General features: G+C 44.2%; 1 protein-coding gene across 6 annotated transcripts in view; it reads right to left on the reverse strand.

Moving 5' to 3' along the window:
* Positions 1-424: 424 nt before the first annotated feature.
* HECW1 (HECT, C2 and WW domain containing E3 ubiquitin protein ligase 1) overlaps positions 425-21758 on the reverse strand; it is a 458920-nt gene continuing 437586 nt past the window's right edge. For all 6 annotated transcript variants that reach the window (XM_053608465.1, XM_053608463.1, XM_053608468.1 and 3 more), the window contains 6 exons: positions 21540-21638; positions 20360-20489; positions 16470-16616; positions 14542-14656; positions 12446-12644; positions 425-4242 (listed from right to left, as the gene is read on the reverse strand). In XM_053608465.1, coding sequence (XP_053464440.1) covers positions 4131-4242; positions 12446-12644; positions 14542-14656; positions 16470-16616; positions 20360-20489; positions 21540-21638 — 802 coding nt within the window. In that variant the 3' untranslated portion in view covers positions 425-4130. The remainder of the gene's footprint in view (positions 4243-12445; positions 12645-14541; positions 14657-16469; positions 16617-20359; positions 20490-21539; positions 21639-21758) is intronic.

Here is a 21758-nt window from a genome sequence, read left to right on the forward strand (position 1 = left end):
TGCACCATAGGAAGCATCATGTTTGCCTAGTGGTAACCTTTGTCCCAGGCTCACGCTGTGTTAGGCTGTGGCCTGAAGCCTTCGGAGAAACAGCCCCCTAGGTGGGAAGTCCCATGAACCAGTGTACACTTGGTTCGACATAACCTGGCACTAGGGGTGAGGCTCAGGTGGTTTGTGTATTGTTCTTACAGGCACACACAAAATATGCGTTACAAAGCTGTTCCTTTATTCATGGATTTGGGAGCACATACGATGCTTTTCAGATAAAGATTTTTTCCTGGTTATGGTTTTTATGATTGTTTATCATAGCAGCTGGTCAGCTTCTATGCTGTTTTATTGCTTACATCCACTGAGAGCACGGGGAAAAAATGAATCGCTATGTGCAGCCCTAGCCTTCTGTTTGCAATAAGGAGAGTACACAGGGCCATACCAAAGTGAGTTTATTGACATTCCTTGAAGGCGGTGTGATGGAAGAGAAAGCAAGGCCTGAGTATCACGTGACATTTCTCTTGTTGATGTGAGCAAAATCGGCCCAGTAACGTGAGCTTCTTCTGCTATTGACTAGAACAAAGACTTTTAAACAAAATTGTTATAGACATTTCCTTAGATAAATTGGAAGCTGCAGGAAGTAGGCTAATGGAACAATATTTACTCTGTACACTACCTCTAGGCACCTTTTTTTCTCTACTATAACAAAGGGACTATATGTCACTAACAGGAAAATAACACTTTCTCTTTTGGACCTTATGATGGCTGGAACATCCATCCCAGGTTTTTATGTTATAGTATTGCAATAGTTTTAATAATGAACACTGAAGTACATAATAATTAATAATAATAATAATAATAATAATAAAGCACCACATTTGTTATGTAAAGTTCTAACTACTTTCATTTGAAAGTGTTTCTTCTTGACTGGGAAAATATTTGTGGCAACTGAGAAATTTTCTGAACCCAGATTTTGGACACAAGGTTTGACACATGGACAGACAGCAGATTGATGTAACACTAGAATTGTTCTGGAAAACTCAGCTGGTTGGCTTGTCACACAAACATACTCACTGTTAAAGGACATTTGGTGACATATTAAAAGAAAAAAGACTTAGCTGTTGCATATGTAAAACTTTTCCCCTCCAAATCATAGACCTCTTTTTCTTAATTTTCTTACCCCTCTCCCAGCATTTTCACAGCCACCACCTAGACAGAAAGTGACGCGCTTGCAGATTCAGAAAACCTCTCCTGACCCCACAGAGTCAATTTCTTTTTTCTTTTTCATCTTGTTACAGAATAAAACATTTGTGATATCCATGGAATGAATTCAACCCCTTAAAGCATTTCAAAAGGATTTTTCAAAGTTGTTAATATAAATTTTTTCTTATTTATTGTTCTTACCTGTCCCCTGATCGAGGGCATTATTATTAAAACTAGATCTAAAAGATCTGGTTTTAGGGAGGTTGTGGCTTATAAATAATTCATTTTGAAGTTTGGCTCGATGGAAAAAACTCATGCTTTAAATTAAAAAGATATTATGGGTGGTAACAAACAGATCTGCCTTACCAATTGAATTATATGATTCGGGGTGTTTTACACCTTCACCCATTGAAATTAATGGCATAATTTTGTATATTATATTTATATCTAGCTGTTATATTTTTTAAAATCAACCTCCGATATGAGGCAAAAAAGATCTCTGCATAACTTGTTTCTGAGCTTCTCTTTTGTTTTCCTCCCATAACTCTCTGCAGCGGCACCCTGGGCCTCTGGTAAGCGAGCTTTAGTTTCTTTCAGATGACTTCGATGTCATTATTTTTTATGGAGTTTTGCACTTTTAGGAAATGCTGTTCCTATTATGCTTTGTGGGATATATCTGGAGCCATAGCTTAGGTAGTGGATAAGGAAAAGCTAGTTGACAAAATGCTTACGCCAAAGTTGCCTCTCTATATGTAATTTCGGAGACACCACATTCCTTTCGTGTAGAGAAGTAATAAATCTGATTAATAGATTAATTAGATTTTTATGTAAGTTGTAAATCTCCCAGTAACTGGCTCCATTTTACGAATAGCTCTCTTCCTTTCCAACCTCTGCTGAGTAAGTACTAAAAAAAGAGCTGGGTGTTTGAATTAGGGAGTATTTACATATGTATTACACCAAGTTCTAAAGATGAAACATGGCCCTCTCTTAGAGAAGCTATTCAAAGAATTAGAATAAGGAACTGGTACAATGACTTGCATAATCCTGTGTTCTGATTTCCTAAATAAATAATAGCTCCATTGGAATCTATTACAATTCAGATACTGAAATATGTACTGAATTTGCATATTCCTCAAATTCTACATAACTTGCACATTTCATCCCATTTTAGTAAATATTCCTTTTGGACGATAACCTAAGGCTAAATTTCTAGAATTTACACTCCCTGATTGACAGCAGATACACAGTAGTAGCAAGAGGTACTGGGCATTGTAAATAATTCCTGCTAAAAGAATGATTTATTTTAGAGTGCAGGGGACTTGAATAATGCACTGTCCAGACACAAACTGGTAGAACCGGCCACAAGGCTTGGCTTCGTGTGAAGTTAACTTTGTCTTGCTTTCCTCACATTTCCCCCTTGTATTAATGGATTGAAAACAACAATGTGTCATTAAAATAGTGGAGTCTCTTTAGCTCTTCTTTTCCCAGTGAAGAAAAACACTTTCATTTATGACATATTTCAGACAACATGGAGAACAAGGTTAGCAAAGAATAGCAAATGGCCATTATGATTGGGTTTATTTCAAATGTAATCAAGAGGTCAGGCTGTCTTTGGAGCCTGCAACTGTTTTTCTGACAACACTGAGTTTTCTGAGATATGTTTTTACTGAATGCTAAAAGAAACTGAATATTTATTTTGACACAAATCGGCATGCCTTGGGGGTGTCCCATTTCTGCCCCAGGAGGATTGCTGCGGATGGAGAAGAAGTACCAGATTGCCCTTGGCCCCTGACGAGCACCGTCACTCTCTGCAGCTTCTTAATAAGTGTGGGCCCTGTGCATGGTCAGATGTGAAGGAACTTGAACGCCATGATTAAGAAAAGAAAAGAAAGCACGATAAAACCGATATCAAAGTCAGAACAAAAAAAGGTTTGTCTGCTAAGCAAGTAATACTTGGTTTAACAAATATCATGAGATCATCCATATGTTTTTTTTGTTTGTGAAGGAGAACTGCAGCTAGACTAAACAAAGCAGGTATTCAATGTAAAACGTCCTTCTTTCCTTTCTCCTATTTTCATCACCACATTCTATACCAGGCAAGGGAGATGGAAGCCTCATCCTCTGTCTACGCCAGTCAAGGTTTCCTTCTTGCACATGCGCACAAGTCTGTGCTTCTCTCGTGCTCCCCCTCCAGACCCCTCCGAACTGGGGTTGAACCCACACTCCCCACAGCCCTTGGGATGCGCCATGGTGCATCAGAAGCAGGTGTTTCTCTTGCGGTTGTTAATTGTGGGAAGTGTCATATTTGCACCATATGTCTAGTTCCAGCTGAGGGGACTGATGCCATATGTGAATCAATGAGTTGGATGTATAAAAATTTCAGTTTTGCCCCTGCTGTCCTTTGGATGGAGAGTATGCACTGGGGAAAAAGTGGAGAAGGAGGAAAGCAAAGAGTTGATTAGCTCCTAGATCTGGATCTGGTTGTTGGAAATTATAAAACATGGTGGCTCTGCTCAGAAGACCTGGGCGTATAAAAGCTTGGAATGCTTAATGCTCAAATTTTCCCTTCAATGATAGAAATGGAAGTAAACATTTATTACCATTTGGTCAAGTGTAGCATAACTTGCATTCTTATTTCACTGTTAGTAATGGAGGTATGTGGAGCTATACACAGACCTTTAGACAGCTGTTTTGTTTTTGTTTTAATATTGCATACAGGCTAGCAGTTCATCGAAAACAGAGGAGAGAAGCCTGAAGGTTAGATCTTAGAAGAAGGCAGTTCTTCATGCACAATTTTGTCAATCCTGATTTGGTTTGAAAATAAAAATCATGAAATACCAAAATCAAAAGCGAGTCAATTCAGGGAAAGGGAAGGATGGATCATCCTAGGAAGGTTGATGTTCACTGGCCAGGAAAATGCCAGGCAGGGTTCCATGTCCTCACTCGAGTCCAAAGGTGCTGGTCTCTTCTACTGCTGTTAACAACTTTTCGTAGAGCATGGAATACGAGGGATATGGTGGAAGATCCAGTCGGTTGAAGCATGTGTGTGCCCTGAATGGAGGAGAAGAGATTGGTGAGAGTGTTAATTGCTTTTTCTTCTGTGACTGTTTTTATTTTTATTTATTTATTTTTTAAAATTTCAGGTTAATTTGAGGGTACAAAAAATGAGGTTACAAGGGGCACATTTCTCAGGCATAGTCCCTGTTGCAGTGTGTCCCTCCTCCAGGCGGTGTGCCATATACCTTTACGTCATGTCCATTAAGTGGGAGCACGCCAGTCAATCCCCCTGCCTCCTTCCCCTCCGCCCCCTCCCCCCATCTTGAATTGAATTGAGTTTTTCTCTTGTGTGGGCATGTATTAGTTCATCTGCTGGGTTCATATTAGTATTGAGGAGTACATTGGATACTTGCTTTTCCATTCCTGTGATACTTTACTAAGAAGAATGTTCTCCAACTCCATCCAGGTTAATACAAAAGATGTAAAGTCTCCATCATTTTTTTTTTTTTGTAGAGACAGAGTCTCACTGTACCGCCCTCAGGTAGAGTGCCGTGGCGTCACACGGCTCACAGCAACCTCCAACTCTTGGGCTTACGCGATTCTCTTGCCTCAGCCTCCCGAGCAGCTGGGACTACAGGCGCCCGCCACAACGCCCGGCTATTTTTTGGTTGCAGTTTGGCCGGGGCTGGGTTTGAACCCGCCACCCTCGGCATATGGGGCTGGCGCCCTACTCACTGAGCCACAGGCGCCGCCCAGGTCTCCATCATTTTTATGGTTGAATAGTATTCCATGGTATACATATACCGCAGTGTATTAATCTATTTCTGGGTTGATGGGCATTTAGGTTGTTTCCACATCTTGGCAATTATAAATTGAGCTAAGATAAACAATCACGTGCAAATGTCCTTATAATAAAATCATTTTTTTCCTTCTGGGTAGGTGCCTAGTAGTGGGATTGTGAGATCAAATGGAAGGTCTATTTTGAGTTCTTGAGAGTGATAATTTCGATGATACAACTGGTTCTGGATGTATCTGTGACTTAGTCTGAAGTCGGAAATCAAAAGTGAGCATGACCATGACTTAGTATCTCCCATAAAACACTGCAAACTAAGAGTCATGGTCTTCCAGAATGAGTGGACCAGTTGAAGAAATGGAGCGCCTAGAAATGGGTGTTTGCCTTTGTAAGCAAATTGTACTACGCTAGATCTGCACTGGCAAACCTATGATAAATGCTACAGGATCAGCCTGATTCTGTACTTGAGATATGGATTTTGATGTGGTTGGTGTTGGGGGCAGAAACACAATTAGAATTAAGGGATTATATTCCTAAATCTTGTCACCTGGCCCTGAGTTCTGAGCCTCAGTGAACCATATATTCTGTTTAGGGCAGCCCAGATGCCCTGGAAATGTGAGATCCAGTCCTCAATTCAGGTCAGGTGTGCCCTGAGACGGTCTGACTCCCCCATGGTGGTAGAACATGCATAACTAAAGCTGGAGGGCTGTATTTCCAGGAAAAGTGGCGCTTGTGAGACAGGCCTCCTGGAGCCTAGAGTGTGGTCCTCGAGCCTCTGCCCTGAGCTCTGCTCTGCTTGTTATGTGCTTCCTCTTGCAGGTGGGTGCTTGCCAGCATTGGGCCTCAGACCCCGTGTCTCCCCTGCTTTGCCGCTCACAGCCATGTGGGTCTCCTGTGGGGAGCATCAGGAGCCTGGCACATGCGGATTCCCTCCCACTGAGCCTCCCCGAAACCTGACTAGCTGCTTCCCTGCAGGAGTTTTTTTTTTTGAGAAACTTTTATTGATGCTGAGTCCTCTACCAAAGCAGGGAGAAAGGTGGAAGGGTGCAGCTGAAAGTTCATTTCGTGCCTTTTACTCCCTGGAGGGAGCAGGGTGCTGAGATGGTGTTTTGAGACACCAACCAGCATAGAAAAGGACACTCTCAAATCAAATCAACTCAAATCACAAAATAAACGCACAAAGAAACAAACAAAACTAAACTTCCTTCATTCGCATTCCATTTGGGATATTAAGCTCTTCTTTGGCTTATGAGATCCCTACAGGACTTGTGTATTATTTACACCTTTGCTTTGAATTCTACAAATCAGAGTGCCAGATTCCTGCCTAGGCTGATGTAGCACTCAGTTTGTGGGGGGAAATTATTTTGGGAATGAGGGAACTGGGAAAAGGGGAGAGGGAAGGTGGATTTCCCATCCAGGGAGAATCTCGGGAAGAGGCTGGTATTTCTCTGCCCAGCATCCGTCCCTCCTCCAGGCGACAGCCCCCTCATTGTCCTTGGGGAACCCTCCCTAACCCACCTCCTTGCTCTAAGAGTGGGCACAGCACAGCAGGGTGACTGGTTTGGGATCTTAATGACCTAACTGGGAAAAAACATAAAAATAGACAGAACTTAGCAAAGTTCTTCTATTATTATCTGAGATTCAAAGAGGCCTATATTTACTTCAAAAGAAAATGATTGAAACATTTTACCTAAATGTATTTGCTTGAGTGAAAGGGAACCCAGTAAATTGAGTTGGATGATGATTATAATGACTCTTCTCTATGTTTAGAAAGATTGAAACTAGAACATACGCTGGGCTGCGGCTCATCAAGTTAAGTGGGGCAGAATATTCCCAAGTGTGCTTTCGGAACTGGCTAAATCAGCCAGGAGCAAGATAGGAGCAGACAACACCTTGGTTTCTTCCTCAGGTCATTTTAACTGGCACTCATGAGGGGAAATGTCATAGGAAAAAAAAAAATTTCCTATCTATAAATTAGTTGGGAACACATTAATTCTATAAAAGATAATTTCTGGGCATAGACAGAAAGCATTATCAAATAGCCCCTAGTCCGAATGACCACAATTTCTTCACTAGTTACTTTTACTGCATTTGTCTCTAGCCTTGGTTGACTCCCTTAGGTTAAAGTCTATGAATAGTTTGTCATCCAGAATGAACAAACACAATCAAATCGCGATTTGATTCAGCTTTGCTCAGTGTGCCTCGGCAGTTTAACTGTAGGTTCACACCTTCTGGGTGTGGTTGTGACAGCACTGGGCACCTGCTTACCTCATTCTCTTTGCAGCAAACCAGGTGGAACCAGGGCCTGGAAGACCTTCATTCTGACCCTGGCCCATCAGCCACTTATCAGTTTTATGACTCTGGGAAAGTCAAGTGATCTTTCTGAGCCTCACTTTTCTCACTTGTAAAATGGGGATAATAATACGTGCTGTGTGCACCACAGAGGGTTGTGGGGAGGACAGACGCTAGGAAACACGTAATGGCCTTATGTAACCCATGAATCATCGTTGGCACAGTAAGATACTCTTACTCATGCCACCACGATTGCTGTAATAATCTTAGGAACAATGTCATACTTAGGGAGACTTAAGTCTTTGGTCTTGCCCACGTGTCCTACTGGGAAATGAGTCTCTCTTGTCTTGTACTCATGCAGTTGCTGCTTTGGAACTCCCCAAGGATCTTTTCAATCATGTCAAATTCCGCTCTGCGGGAGTCAATGCAGCGCTTCAGCATTTGGGGGGTAATTTTGAGTTTGAATGGTGCCAATCTCTGTATTGTGTACCCTTCTAAACTGTGTCGTCTACACAGTGATCTCCCTTTTTTCCATGTCATTGATTAAAATGTTAACCAAAGAAAGTGTCGCTCCTCTTCACTGGAGAACACTTTAGTTTAGCTCAAAACAAACAAGAGGCAGAAGCAGCCCTGCTCTGAGCCAGTTGCGGCCAGTTATGGAAGCTGTGTCTTCCCCCACCAGTCTTCTTCCACTGCCAAACTACAGCCTCATTCTCTTCTGATGAGCCTTGCTCTCTTCCCTGCCAGTCTACTCTTTTTCAAGTTTGTCAATAATCTCTTGATCCCCAAACCCAGAAGCCCAGGCTCTACCCTCAGCTCCTCAAGCTCTTTAAAGATGTTCTGTTCTTCTTTTTTTTTAATTGTTGGGGAATCACTGAGGGTACAATGAGCCAGGTTACGTGCTTGCATCTGCTGGGTGAAGTCCCTCTATTAATAGTGTCCTGCCCCCAATAGGCGTGTCACACACAATGGCCCCACACCCCACGCCCTTCTTCCCTCTTTCCTCTCCCCCATTCCCATTCCCCTCACCATGGACTAGCATCAACTGTCTTCATATCAGAATTGAGTACATTGGATTCTTGCTTCTCCATTCTTGTGATACTTTACTAAGAAGAATGCATTTCAATTCCATGCAAATTAATACAAAAGATGTGAAGTCTCCGTCCTTTTTAATGGCTGAATAGTATTCCACGGTGTACACATTCCACAGCTTGTTAATCCATTCCTGGGTTGGTGGGCGTTTAGGCTGTTTCCACATTTTGGCGATTGTAAATTGAGTTGTGATGAATAGTCTAGTGCCAATGTCCTTATGATAAAAGGATTTTTTTCCTTCTGGATAGATGCCTAGTAATGGGACTGCAGGATCAAATGGGAGGTCTAGTTTGAGTTCTTTGAAGAGTCTCCATACTTCCTTCCAAAAAGGTTGTATTAGTTTGTAGTCCCACCAGCAGTGTAAAAGTGTTTCCTTCTGTTCACATCCATGCCAGCCTCTGCAGCTTTGAGTCTTTGTGATGTGGGCCGTTCTCACTGTAAAGCTGTTCTTGAACATCTCCCTCCTTGGCTTCTCTCTGGTTCTCCGTGGCCATCATTTTCTCTCCTGGGCTTCCTGACGGCTCCCTCCAGCCCCCTTTGTAGGTCCTTTTCTAGCCAGAGCCCCGGCAGAGCAGGGCTTCTCACCTCCACACTGTTGGCATTTTGAACTTGGTAATTCTTTGCTGTGGAGGCTGCTCTGTGCATTATGAGATATTTAGCGGTATCCTTGGTTCTCTACTGAGTAGACACCCAGGCACCCTTTCCCTATAACCAAAAATGTCTCCAGATATTGCTAAATGCCCCCTTCCCCATGTCCACCTTGAGAACCAAGGCTAAAGAGTAAATGAACTGCCAATTTAACAAGGCCTCCGACTCCACCCTGGTCCTGGGCTCAGTTTACAGCCGCAGTGAAATGTGTTCCCGTTAGAACTTTGTTGGCAACTTTTAGGCCAGTTAGTTGCCCATGACTGACATCCTTGGCCCCACGGAGTTTCTCTTCTCTCCTTTATTCTACCTCCACACTGCCTGGGCTACTTCTACTCTGCCCCAATTTCCATGCTTCTCTTTCCTCCCAAACCCTTCCTCTGTGCCCTCTTGAGCCCTTGTCCAAAACAAGGACACTGTCCCACTGCCTTAAGCTCTTTCCAGATGTGGCCCCGTGTCCCTCTGCAGCCCTACGGGATGGAGACCACCCACAGGTCTGCATTCTGCACCGTGGAAGAGCATTTTTCTCACTCCCCCACCCCGTCCATTTCAGATCACAGCTTAGCAATGCTTGATCAAAAATTTACATTCCTTTGAATCTCATGCCATTTAGATAATTTTCGAAAACTATAGGTTTGTCTGGCATTCCATTTTAATGAAATAGGATGGAGTACAAAACAGATCGCATTGTGGGTAACCAGGGTGAAGTGTTGTTCTGAGGAACTCGTGTTTCAGATATACACACACATACATGCAAATGAGTAGGTATGCATGGCCTGGGTTGTCATGTAAAGGGTATTTCCTTCTGGGGGCTATGGTTTGTTTAAAAACCTTCTGTTGACTCTGAACTTCTAGTTGATTGCATTTATTAAAATCTCTGGCCCTTGGCTTAACTCTCCCTTTCCATTTCCTGTCCTCAGTGCAGACTGTGTGGTGGCTAAGCCCACATGGATGACTGATCTAGCACTGGAGGTTAGATCCATTCCTTCATGAGGAGACTCCAGGGATTGTCACCTCTCTTAAGCTTCAGCAATGCTGGGGTGAAGTTTCTTCACTAGGGACTATAAAATTACCTCCTAGCAATTTTAGAGCCCCTCAACGTCCTTCTTAATAATCTTCACACATCTTTTACAGGACAAAGACTTGGACTGATGCCCTTGGGAGGAAAGAGAAGCATGGAAATTGGGGCAGAGCTCCTCCCTAGTCCCTGCCTCCCAGTGCTATGACAGGGTTTGCTGTGACACTGTTTGGCACTGTCATCCAGGAAGCTGTTCCTTTCCATGGAGAGGAGATCCCAGGAAGGAGAAGACCCAGGTCTCCTCTCCCCTGCACACCAAGGCTGATAGTCGCTGGGAGGCCCCAGGTTCCCTCAAGCTGGCCCGGTGCTCCTGCAGCTCAGGGCTGCCTGTCCCCTGCTGTGGCCTGGCCAGGTCTCCCTGAACTTCGGTTCTTAGAAGTCAGAGGTTCTTTCTTTGTCTCTGCATGCAGATGACACCTGTTAGGGTCTTGGCTCTCCAGACCCTGTACAAGGGAGGCTGGTCAGGAGTTATGATTCGGGGTGCCGTTTTCACTGTCCTCGTATCCAGACCCTGTACGAGGGAGGCTGGTCAGTTGTGATTCGAGGTGCCGTTTTCACTGTCCTCTTACCGTGTTTGCTTCTTAGATCCTCCCGCCCAGGGATGAAGTCCCGCTGCCTGGAGGGGCTTAACAGAGCAGTGGGCTTTATACCGGTGCCTTGACCTATTCATAGGTCCAATGTCTGCCTTAGAAGCTCTCTGTGTGGGTTAATAGCATTAATGTGTATTTCAAAGCTTCCAAGGCGAATATGTAAATTATGCTCTATCTGTGACTCCAGATGACAAAAGCAATGACTTTCGTTTCCTAGAGAACGAAGTAGAGACTCCTCAGTGGAATCTTTTCTTTGGGGCCACCCACCTGTCTTTCTCAGTTGGATTTCTGTGACAATGCTTCAGGCATATCCTCTGGGCAAGCTCCCGACTCCTCCCCGACAGGCGCTGGCCACTCCCACTCCCAGGCTGAGCTCATGCTGCGCCAGTGTGGAGAGCTCCTCCCAGTCCCTGCCTCCCAGTGCCCACCTACATCCTGGGTTCTCTATGGCATCCTCCCTGGGCAATTCAGTTGCAATTAACTTTCTATCCTCACAGCCCCCTGTGCTGTAATGAGTCACTATCAGGCTGTCCCCCCACTGGCCTGTCACCCCTCTGCCACAGATGCAGGCTGCAATCAAGTGAGGGTGCACACTGCATTTCTCCAAAAGAAAAAAACAGAATGTTTCCAAATAACTTTATTCTTGAAATCTATCATTAAACTAGACAAATAGAAATTCTGCCTTCTTCGTCTTATTTTCTTGCCAGATTAATTCACTAGGTTCGGCTATCGGCAGAAATGCACAAAGGGGGCAGCCTCTTTGAGCTGAGGGTCTGCTGACCTGAGGGAGGCCAGGGAGTACAGCTGCTGTTAACCCTCTGGGCAGGCCACCAATGTCATCGACGCCTGGTGAATTGTCTTTGGGACACTAGGAAGTCTGGGAAAGCCAGATGAAAACTATAGTCAAGTAAATTCTTCCACACTAGGATATAGCAAAGTTGTTTGGGTGGCCATGTAGAAACAGGGCTGAATTAAATGCAAATTTTCCTTTATAATCAGAATACGCCATGTTAGATCATCATGGTGGGGATCAGTCTCCCCTTCTGCTTGTGGAAGGAGCACTTACTGCTTCAGTGCTCATCCAGAAGTGTCTCTTTAGTACTTTTCATTTCACCAACCGGGAACCTGCTACCCAAAGTGGCATAGAAAGGACCCAGCAAGTGTTGAGATGAAAACTCACAGCATGGGGAATTTATTCTGCAAAGTTGTTTGGAGCCCCAGGGCCTCCTTTTCCACATTTATCCCACAATAATTTCTCAATAGCCCAGTATATACACTGTGGAGCTCCAAAGATACACGTGATCTCATCTTCACATTTTAAAATTGGTAGGAAAAATACAACAAATACATAAATATATAATGAATGGAGGCATCAAGGCATCAAGGGATGACAGGCTGTGGAAGTACAGAAGTGGTACTGTAGGGGCTACTTGGGGCTTCTAACATCCGTACACTAATATCTTTATCTCCCTCCTCCCCTGTGTTGGGTGGTTCTCTTTAAGTGGGGTGAGGTACAGATTATGAAATCTGATTGGCACAGGGACCAAAGTATTACAGCCCAAATACCATCAATACCGCACCGAGAATATAATTGCAGACCAAGTCACAGAGATACTTCACTCACAACTTTCACTAATAATTCCAATATCAAAACTTTGGGTGACGGGAAAGAATTCTATCCCCCAGGATGGTCACCCCAACTCAAATAGCAGAGTATACTTTGCCCTCTTCAGTGGGTTTCCCCGAAGCTTGGCACGAGCTCTGTACCTGGGGAGAGATGTGATTTTCCCCCACTTCTCGATGCAGAAGCGCCGGAGCCCGTTGCTTCCTCGGAGGGCTGCGAAGCCTTCGTAGGGCACACTGGATGTCCCTGTGACAAACTGAAGCAATCTCAGTCTCTGCTCATTATTGAAGCGTTCCACTGCGGCCCAAAACCAGCGGATCACAAGATGCCCATCGTGATAGCCTGGTGCAAAGGGCAGCAGAAAGAGAGGTGTGGAGAAAGGAGGGAGTGGTGGGGTGGGGGAGAGAGAGAGAGAGACAGAGAGAGAGAGAGCGCAAACATGCATCAGAGAGGCTGAGGACTGAACGGCTGCTCTGGTCTGCGGACTTCTCTACTGATGACCTTGAGATAGGTCTAAAACAATTTGTGTCACTAGGTCAAGTTTTAAAACAATCAGGTTTAGAAAACAGTCATTTTAGGAAAGGACTTCATGTCCCAAGGGATATCCTCAGAGATGCTTCTATTTAAACACCTGGGACTCCACTGGGCATGCTCCTGCTTTATATAAATGACCACAAGGAACAGAAAGGCTTGGTAGAGACAAAACCCTCTACGAATGCACCATTTCATCACGTTTTCTTTGTTCTTCTGGGCTTGGTGAAAGGGGCTGCTGGGCTCTCTCCTGCAGTAGCTCAGGCCAGCCCTGGGCTAAGACATGTGGGGCCCACAGAAGAAGCACTAGGTCCCTCTCGCAGTAAGTTGGGGAGACCAATCTTGGATCAATCAGTTAAGGTAAATAAATGATTCACCACTGACCACAAATGCGAGAAGTACTGAAAGATGGGAGAAATCTGCATGGGCTGGGACAGAAACAAAGAAATCTTCCCAAGGGAAGGAGAGGGTCAGTCCAGCATGTGGAGGGTTTAGGTAAGTGAAGGGAGGGAGGAGGACATTTCTGGAAGGAAAAATAAAGAATAACAAGAAACAATATGCAGAGAACAGTAAGCTACAGGCATAGAGGAGGTGTCTAGTGAAGATGAAAAAGAAAATTGCTAATGGTGTTAGAGGACCTTAACAGCCCCACAGAGACATTCCAACTTGACATATTAGGTCGTGATTTTCACATCAGGCCAGAAAGGCCTAGAGGTACCATGGAGGCTTCTTAGGGCCAAGTGTATTGGGGAGATGAGGAAAGCTGGGGTGGTGCCCCAAGCTCCCTCTTTCTGATGTATCAACTGGGGTTTCTCTAATATTTTATATGAAGGAAAAGTTTTGATGCTAAAAAAACTTTGAAAAAAAAAACCTTATTCTATAAGTAATAAGGAGCTTGTTTTGTGGTTGAGGAATGTTTCCAGAAGACGAGTTTGGCAGCTTGTCATGTAACTAGTTAGCAGGGGTTAGAAATTGGATTTGGAGAGAGGACAGGAAAAACTATGTGTAGCAATCAGGGGTCCAATTTCATAAGAAGAGAGAGACATTCCCCTGGCTGCACACAAGCTGCCCAGGAGCTGGTCCAAGGATGGAGTGTCCTTTGAAGCCTCTACACCAAATCAGGTCGGAGATGCCACCAGTGTTGATGACTGTCACCTAAAGGAAAGTTCATGTTGGAAGTTGGAGAAGGGCTTGTACAAGTACCTGCTTTGTACTGAAATAAGGCCAAGATTTTTGTTGTTGTCAAAAAACGATGACTTATATATACATGCAATGGAATGTTGTTATGCTATAAAAAGGATGAGATACTGAAACATGCTATGACACGGGGGAACTTAAAAACAGTGTGCCAAGTCAAGAAGGAGGTCACACAAGAGCACATTTTCTATGAAAATATTTATATGACACATCCAGAATAGATAAATCCTTAGAGACAGGATGAAGATGGGTGGTGGCCAAAGGGTGGGGGTGGGGGAGAATCAGGGTGAGAGCTTCAAGGGAATAGGGTTTCCTTTTGGGGTGATGAAAATATCTTGGAGCTAGGTAGAGGTCATGGTCATTCAACACGGTGGCTGTACTAAATGTCACTGAATTGTTCACTGTAACTCAGTTTTATGTTACATCAATTTCACTGCAACAAAAACACGTTTCTGAAAAGGGATGAATTTAGTCTGTGACAGTCACAGCGGCACAAGTCCCGCTGGCTCACCTCCCCGGTACTCAGTGTTGTTCCGCCAGTCATTCAGGTCAATCTCTGCCGTGCCAGCTATCACCAGCTCCAGCTCCCTGGCATCAAACACGGAGACCAGCCTTGAGTCCACAACCTGAAATAGAGATGAGGCTTCAGCATAGGGGTCCAAAAAGGTCTTTTTCTTCAACATGCGAACATTTTTAAGTTCAAAATGATTGCTATGGTCTGAACATTTCTATCCCTTCCATCTCTAAATTTCTACATTGATATGTTCACTTCTGATGGTTTTAGGAGGTGAGAGGTGCTAAGTCATGAAGGCCTCATCCTCATGGGATGAGCCAGTATGCATATTTAATAAGGCCCGAAAGAGAACCCTCGTCCCTTTCACTGTCTGAGGATACCACGAGACAGTGTGATCTATCTACTGGTGCCTTGAAATTTCTGTTGCTTATACACTACCCAGTTTATGGTATTTCGTTGTAGCAACTCGAGCAGACTGAGACAACGATCATCTTAAACACTTTACAAGACAACCCTTCATGAGATGCGAACAGAGACTGAAGATCCTATGCTTTTTGCTACCCCTGATATTTCCTCTCAGAATGATTTTGTAAATAAACCTGACCTGACTTCCTGAGGTCACATTTAAGTTTCCAGGTAACACTGTATTTAAAAGGCAAAAAGTTCAGATCACTTTGAAGTGACTTATTAGCTATTAGTATATTATCATTTCACTTAAAATGTATTCTCTCTTTCAAAAAACAATTACAGCTCATTTTCTAAAATTGAGCATTATATTTATTTATTTTGAGACAGAGTCTCACTCTGCTGTCTAGGCTAGAGTGCTGTGGCCTCAGCCTAGCTCACAGCAACCTCACACTACTGGTCTCAAGTGATCCTCCTTCTTCACCCTGCCAAGTAGCTGGGACTACTGGCACCACCACAATGCCCAGCTAATTTGTTTTCTATTTTTATTAGAGATGGGGGTCTCACTCTTGCTCAGGTGGGACTTGAACAGCTGAGCTAAAGGGATCCTTTCACCTTGGCCTCCCACAGGGCTAGGATTACAGGTGTCAGCCATCTTGCCTAGCTGAACTTTTAGATTAAAATAATTGTGTTTTCCTTCCCTTCTCAAGCAATGACCCTAAGATTAAATGTCTCACTCTCTAAAGACTCAGCTGTCTAAGCACAGGTTTGTACTTTCCTTCTGTTTTCCCCTCACTTCCCTCCTCTCACCTTGAAAGGTCTGGGAGGACCCGTTCTGTTAGGGCTGCGTTCTGGGTTTACATCTTGTGTCAAGCGTAGCAGCACAACTGAACACTTGAGGTGGTTTCTTTTTTAATCAAACCAGTGGTGGACAAGACCATGGCAGACGGGGAAAGAGAACCGTCTAGGACCCGAGACCTGAGAAAATGTTTATACCCTTTGTTTCTAAACTGGAAAAGTTTAAGGACATCATTTTTTTGGAAAGGGAGTTTAGCAGCTGTCCCTGTCTTCTCAGTTTACCGCTCAGCACGGATTATGTGGCACAAAGTGATGCTATAACAAAACTGGGAAGCTGTGAGAGTGGACAAAACCAACCCCCTACCCCAGCCCTGTGCCTTTACTTTTGTTTCGTTGACTGAAAGGCAACACCACCTGCACATATCTTGACAAGAGATGCTGGGTGTTTTCACACTAGGCCCCACCAACAGCAGTTTTTGAGAGCATTTTTCACCCACAAGCAGAGTTGGGTTTCCCAGGCCATTCCAACCCCTCAGTCGTCGACCCGAGGGGGTCCTCACTGCACCTGCTGATATACTCACTGAGCCCTTGGTCCACCCTGGGTCCTCCTCGCTGCTGTCACCACCTGAGATGCTGACCTCCAGGGAGCCTCCAGGAGCACAGGCCCTAGGGTGAAGCCCCAGAAGCCCCCAGGCCTTTCCCGGGCGCCCACCGGGCCTCACCTCGTAGAAGCCGCGCACCAGCGCCTCTGTCTGCTGCACCACGCCGCGCTCCACCCGCCACTTCACCATCCTCTCGATGTATTCCTTCTTGTTCTTCTCCGTCACCTGCGTGTTGGCGCCTCCAGACTTCAACTCCCTCTCCGTGACCTTGTAGGCAAAGATGAAGACGCTTCTCAGTTTACATCATCTCCCAGTGAGATAGATGTGCTGATTTAAGGGAATGACGGTTTGCAAAAGTCCTCTTTTTAAAAAAAAGTTCAGAATCATACGGGGAAGGGTGAAAATGTTTTGTACTGCTTCAGTTAAAGTTCTCAGGGTTCCCATCACCCAGACAGTACGCATTGTACGTTATGCACGATGTTACCCGTCCCCTCCCCGCTCTCACCTACTTGACTCCGTTGAGTTTTACTTCCTCCTGCGCTCCTGAGTGCTGATCAGCTAGTCCCACCTTCCTCCTGCGCTCCTGAGTGCTGATCAGCTAGTCCCACCTTCCCCCTGCGCTCCTGAGTGCTGATCAGCTAGTCCCACCTTCCCCCTGCGCTCCTGAGTGCTGATCAGCTAGTCCCACCTTCCCCCTGCGCTCCTGAGTGCTGATCAGCTAGTCCCACCTTCCCCCTGCGCTCCTGAGTGCTGATCAGCCAGTCCCACCTTCCCCCTGCGCTCCTGAGTGCTGATCAGCTAGTCCCACCTTCCCCCTGCGCTCCTGAGTGCTGATCAGCTAGTCCCACCTTCCCCCTGCGCTCCTGAGTGCTGATCAGCCAGTCCCACCTTCCTCCTGCGCTCCTGAGTGCTGATCAGCTAGTCCCACCTTCCCCCTGCGCTCCTGAGTGCTGATCAGCTAGTCCCACCTTCCTCCTGCGCTCCTGAGTGCTGATCAGCTAGTCCCACCGTGTAATAGTGAGTGCGTGTGGGCTTGGTTTGCCTTACACAATACCATTCAGCATTATGACCTCCTTGGTTCTTTCTCCTTTCCTAAATGTTCCTAAAAAGGCCCTGGGTGTTCTAAGCAGATTCTTAAGCACCTTAGAAGAGCTACATTTTTTGTTTTATAAAGAGGAAACAAATGTCCTTCACTCAAGAGGTGCACTGGAAATAAAGGAAGATGTCTCAGGTTGCCCCTTTCGAGACTGAAGGTCCTAACACTACAGTCACGTGCTTGATGGCCCCAGATCTCAATTAGAGCAAACTCTTGACGGCAGCCAGCTTCCCCTTCCACAGCTGGCGAGGAGAGGCCAAGTAGCAGAGGGTGGGAAGACGGTTTTCACGCCAGCTAGAAGAGCGGCTGCAGGGTGACAGCCTGGCCGGGGAAGGGAAGAAAAACTGGCAGAGGGCAGGAAGAATTGCACTGCCCCTGGGCTTGGCCAGGCCTGTCTGCTGGGGCCGGCTCCGTCCTCAGGCAGAGTGATGATCTGTGTGCTGTCTTTTCAAAGGTAAGAAGGTAGATAACATATTAGACATTTTTATCAAAAATTAGGTTGGTGTGGCCGAGGCGGTGGCTCATACCTGTAATCAGCAGAGTGCCTTTCACAGACAGAAACAAGCTTCTACCCATAATGTGCAGGAGGGCTTATTTCTCTCTGCCCTTCCCAAACACAATACTACTAAACTTCCTTGTTCTGACATGTCAGTAGGATTAAGTGCTATCTTACTATAGCTTTCATTTACAGTGTAAAAATTGCCCCCTTATGCCGGAGGTGGTGGGTTCAAACCTAGCCCCTGGCCAGAAACTGCAAAAAAAAAAAAAAAAAAAGAAAGAAAAAATGGCCTTATCTGGAACCATCTATTTACATTCTTTGCTAATTTTCTATTAGGTTGTTTGATTATTTCTTATTGATCTGTGAGATCTCTTCTGATATCATAAGAAATAGAGGTTGTCTGTGTTCCGTATTAAACATCATGTCACTTTTACTTTGTTTATGGTGTGTTTTACCCTATAGAATTTAAAAGATGATTTTATCTATATCAGTCTTCTCCCTCATGACTTTGAGGGTCTGGGCTATATCTACAGTGGCATTCTTTAGTGCAAGGTCACAAATAAAAAGTCTCTATAGTTTCTTTTTTTCCCTTTTATAGTCAGGTCTCTGATACAGCTGGAATTTATTTTAGTGCAACAATTAGGTCAGGGATCTAACTTAAAAATTTGGAACATACCTATCCAGCTGTCTCAGTACACTTCGTCAAATAACTGGGTATACTTTAAGAATTTACCCTCTTCTAGGAGGCGAATGTGAAAGGGGAACTAAAAGTCTTCACGACAGGGAATGATGCATTTTTCCTGTTCGCTTCTTCCACGGCAGGACCGTTTGGTGACGAGCAAATTCATGAACATATTTCAATGTGCTCTTGATGATTGAAGAAAGATCTTTTTTTCCCTCAAAAATGTAAGAGAGCATTCTTCAGAGGCATGTTTATACAAAGGAAATACAACAGACTATTGACGTTTTCCAGGACACATCCAGGATTCTTGGCTGGAATGTGGGTGCTGGATGGTCTGTAGCATGCGGTGAGTGACTCTCACCCCTGGACTCAGCATGATGAGTACTTAGTGTGTATAAAGTATTCAAACAAGGCTCACCACACCCCTGTTACAAATGGCCACATTTCAGTGGCCATGGGCCTTTTTAGGAAATGATGTTCTCAAAACCTTGATGGTTAAATCTGCCCAGGCTATGGCTATTTTCTGTGAAATCTGTAATTTATTTGAGGAGAAGATTCAGTCATATGTAAATGCTAGTAGAAAAGCTTTATCTCATTCAAATATGTGCATTTTGGAGCAGTAGATGACTTTTTTTTTTGTAGAGACAGAGTCTCACTTTATCGCCCTGGGTAGAGTGCCGTGGCGTCACACAGCCCACAGCAACCTCCAGCTCCTGGGCGTAGGCGATTCTCTTGCCTCAGCCTCCCGAGTAACTGGGACTACAGGCGCCCGCCACAACGCCTGGCTATTTTTTTTTTCTTTTTCTTGCAGTTCGGCTGGGACTGGGTTTGAACCCACCACCCTGGGTATATGGGGCTGGCGCCCTATCCACTGAGCCACAGGCGCCACCCCAAGTAGTAGATATCTTGATGTGATGAAGAGAATTATTTCTGTAGTTGTGCAGACAACAGAGATACCTTACTTCAGTATGGCATACTGTACAGGAATGCTGTCCGATCCAATATCACATTTGATTTTCAATAAATTCCATAAAGTAGGACCATGTCATAATAAGAAAAGGAAGGAAGAGTACTGATTTATTCAAGGAAGTAATTCCCAAAGCTTTACATTTTGAATGAATGAGATTCCTTATTCTCTAGCTTAAAAACAAAATCCCATATCCCTGTGATCTAGCAATTTCACTTCTGGTTACATATTCAAAAGAAGTACAGCAGAGATACGAGTAGAAATTTATGCAATCATGTTCACAGTGGCATTATTCTCAATAGCCAAAGGTGGAAGAAATCCATGCATCATCAGCCAATGGATGGATGGATTAAACAAAAGCGGCATATACATGTAATGGGATATTATTCAGCAATAAAGGAAGGAAACTCTGACATATACTGTTATCGTGGATGACTCCTGAGGATATGATACCAAGTGAAATAAGCCACACATAAAAAGACAAACATTGTCTGATTCCACTTCCATGAAGTATCTGGAGCAGTCAAATTCATAGCAACAGAACCAAGAATGGTGGTAGCTAGGGGCCGGGGAGCAGGAGGAATGGAGGGGATTGTTTACTGGATAGAGTTTCCGTTTTGCAAGATGAAAAAGTTCTGGAGAACGGATGCCCAACAATGTGGATATACTTAACAATGCTAAAAATACTTAAGATGATAAATTCATTTATGTGCATTTTCCACAATAAAAAATAAAATCCCCTTTCCAAGGCCTGCATCACACAAACCTGTCCAAAAACCTCTTCATTAACGGTGAAAGTCAGGTCTAGGATATCTGTGATGTTGTTGTCCTTCATCCATTGCAAGCTCTGGTGGAATTCCTCGTCCAAATATTCCAGGTCACTCAAATCGCAGGGCCTGGGCGAATTCAAAGGGAGAAAGGCAAATAGAATTACAGAACAAATGGCTGCCCAGACCTTATTCCAAAACGTGGTTATGGCACTCCTAGGTAAACATTGGCACTCCTAGGTAAACATCCTATTCTAACAATTGGATACTTTTGATATACTGATATGTCAGCTTGTTCATTAATTTTAGTTCATTCAATAATTTTCCTTTGAAAAGGAAGTGTTAAAATATTCACAGTAATAATCAAAATAATTATTGTCTCATGAACTATTTCCTTGGCAATTAGAGAAAAGTGTATTTTTTTTTTTTTTTTTTTGAGACAGAGTCTCACTGTGTCACCCTGGATAGAGTACTGTGGTGTCACCACTCACAGTAACCTCAAACTCTTGGGCTCAAGAGTTCCTCTTGCCTCAGCCTCCTGAGTAGCTGGGACTACAGGTGCCTGACACAACACCCAGTTACTTCACTAGTAGAGAAGGAGTCTTGCTCTTGGTTAGGCTGGTCTCAAAGTCCTGAGCACAAGCTGTCTATCCAACTTGGCCTCCCAGAGTGCTAGGATTACAGATGTGAGCCATTGAGCCTGGCAAAGAAAAGCATCTTTTTAAAACAACTAAGTGATTATATAAACAGATAAATTCTATTTAATAGTTTAATGCAAAGTGTGTCACATTATTGTAATTTTTTTGAGATGGGGTCTTGCTCTATTGCCCAGGCTGGTCTTAAACTCCTGGGCTCAAGTTATCCTCTTATTTCAGCCTACCAAGTAGGTGAATGGGCTACTGTGTCTGAACTATAATATCATTATAAATTTTAAATAAACTGATTCATATCTATTATATGAATTTGATAATAGAGTCTTCCCCTACAGTACATCAACATAAAATCCCCAAATGTACTAAAAGGTGTATGTGATATCTAAGGACTCAGAATAAACCACCATAAATCTATGGGAATGGTTAAGGTGAAACAGAGACAAAAGGATCAGAGGCGGCAGAAAGGCCAGACAGGGCTCGTCCTCAGACAGGGCTGGAGTGGGACCACAGTCTGCAAAGCACTTACAGTCTCAGCAGTGCCTTATAGAAAGGCCTTGTGAAGAAAGCGTCCAGGAGGTACTGATGGATCAGAGCCAGGCCCAGGATACGACCACTGAACCTGAACCTGGAACACAAACAAGGCAGAGAGATTTAAGGGTAAGCAGGAATTTACATTGCAAAATATTTTAATTTGTATTTATATTGGATGTGTTTCTTTACAGTATTCATCTTAAGTGGCTTAAGG

Source organism: Nycticebus coucang, chromosome 11, assembly GCF_027406575.1.
Source record: "Nycticebus coucang isolate mNycCou1 chromosome 11, mNycCou1.pri, whole genome shotgun sequence".
Taxonomy (NCBI): domain Eukaryota; kingdom Metazoa; phylum Chordata; class Mammalia; order Primates; family Lorisidae; genus Nycticebus; species Nycticebus coucang.